This window comes from Microtus ochrogaster, chromosome 22 (genome assembly GCF_000317375.1).
Source record: "Microtus ochrogaster isolate Prairie Vole_2 chromosome 22, MicOch1.0, whole genome shotgun sequence".
Lineage (NCBI taxonomy): Eukaryota > Metazoa > Chordata > Mammalia > Rodentia > Cricetidae > Microtus > Microtus ochrogaster.
Genome location: NC_022023.1, coordinates 24,791,042 through 24,792,897, shown reverse-complemented (window position 1 = coordinate 24,792,897; position 1,856 = coordinate 24,791,042). Strand labels below are relative to the sequence as shown.

General features: G+C 47.5%; 1 protein-coding gene across 1 annotated transcript in view; it reads left to right on the top strand.

Moving 5' to 3' along the window:
- The window catches only part of Fam169b (family with sequence similarity 169 member B), a 75,240-nt gene that overhangs the window by 31,084 nt on the left and 42,300 nt on the right, over nt 1-1,856 (top strand). Inside the window, exon 5 of the mRNA XM_013350209.1 lies at nt 1,624-1,709. Within this exon, the coding sequence (XP_013205663.1) occupies nt 1,624-1,709 (86 nt within the window). The remainder of the gene's footprint in view (nt 1-1,623; nt 1,710-1,856) is intronic.

Genomic DNA, 1,856 nt, shown 5'->3' with positions numbered 1-1,856 from the left:
TCCTGGAACTAGCTCTTGTAGACCAGGCTGGTCTCGAACTCACAGAGATCCGCCTGCCTCTGCCTCCCAAGTGCTGGGATTAAAGGCCTGCGCCACCACCGCCCAGCTCCAGAGCCTTCTTATTCCCAGATAGCCCCTCCCCATGTGTTCCACCACCTTCTGACGCGCATGCTGCAGCTCTGGCCTCTTACTGGATTTGTGGTCCAGAGTCCGGGGCTGAACCCTCTCTCTGCTCTTCCTACCCAGTGTCTTCAAGTCACCCTCCCTCTCAGAGCTGCGGTGTCCGCAGAATGATGCTGGTAATAGTTTCATTACGGGCCTGGAGGACATTCTAGTGAAAGCAGGCTGTGCTGAGCCTAGTGCCAAGCCAGGCATTGCGCAACGCACAGGAAGTAAGTCTCTGCGCTCGGAGCTCAGGGCCCATAGATAGTGTTCGGTCAGACAGTGTGTGGAGAGTAAAGGGCGGTGCAAGTCATTGGACATTGTTTTAAAGATTTATTATTTTAAAGAATCATGTGTCTGAGTGTTCCCTGCATTTGTGTCTGGGCACCACATGTGCCTGGATCCTGCAGAGGGCAGAATAGGGCATCAGATTCTCTGGAACTGGGGCTATGGATGCTCTGAGCCACAGCGTAGGTGCTGTAAATTCTGAACCTAGGTCCTCTGAGTGAGCGCTCTTTCGGTTGGTTAGTTTGGTTTTGTTTTTAGAGACAGAGCTCTACGTTTTTCTCTGTCCCCTCCCTGTCTCTCCCTTCCCCCTCTTCAATCCTCTCTCATGGTCCCCATGCTCCCAATTTACTCAGGAGATCTTGTCTTTTTCTACTTCCCATGTAATTAGATCCATGTATGTCTCTCTTAGGGTCCTCATTGTAGTCTAGGTTCTCTGGGACTGTGATTTGTAGGCTGGCTTTCTTTGCTTTATGTTTAAAAACCACTTATGGGTGAGTACATGTACACCGATGACAACTTATGCTGGGGAGGTTGTGGTGGAAAGGGAACACTCCTGCACTGCTGCTGGGAGTGCAAGCTGGTACAGCCCCTTTGGATGTCAGTGTGGTGATTTCTCAGAAAATTAGGAAACAACCTTTTTCAAGACCCAGCAATACTACTTTTGGGTATATATCCAAAGGATGCTCAATTGTGCCACAAGGACATGGACTCAACTATATTCATAGCAGCATAGTTTGTCATAGCCAGAACCTGGAAACAATCTAAATGCCCCTTGACCGAAGAATGGATAAGGAAAATGTGGTACATTTACACAATGGAGTACTACACGGCAGAAAAAAAATTATGATATCTTGAGACTTTCAGACAAGAGGATTGAGCTAGAAAACATCATTTTGAGGGAGGTAACCCAGACCCAGATTTGTGTTCTTATAGAATGCCGCAAACCTGACCCCAGGCTGGGTAGATAACTCCGTGGTAAGACACTTGGATAGTACGTGCAGGGCCTGGGGTTCTCTCCCCAACATTGGAAAACAACCCAAATGATAAAAATGTCACCCGATTCACCCATAGAGCACTCAACCTGTCGGCCCATGCTATTGGGAGTGCCACCTCAGATCTCCGGTGTGTACCTTGTGTGACTGACTCATGCCTTTCTCTCGGTTCTCCCTTCAGTTGTGGCTGTTTATTTAAAAGACTCCTGGTGGTCCATTGAAGACGTCCTAAGAACTTCTGATCCCACAAGGGAAGGGCTCATGAAGGTGAGGGCATGTGATGTTAAATGAACATTTGCAAAACAGGTTTTTGAGGTCTTTTCACGGGAGCCTGTGTTAAGAAATTAAGGCTGCACCAAAGCTACAGAGAAACCCTGTCTCGAAAAACCAAAAAAAAAAAAAAAAAAAAAAAAA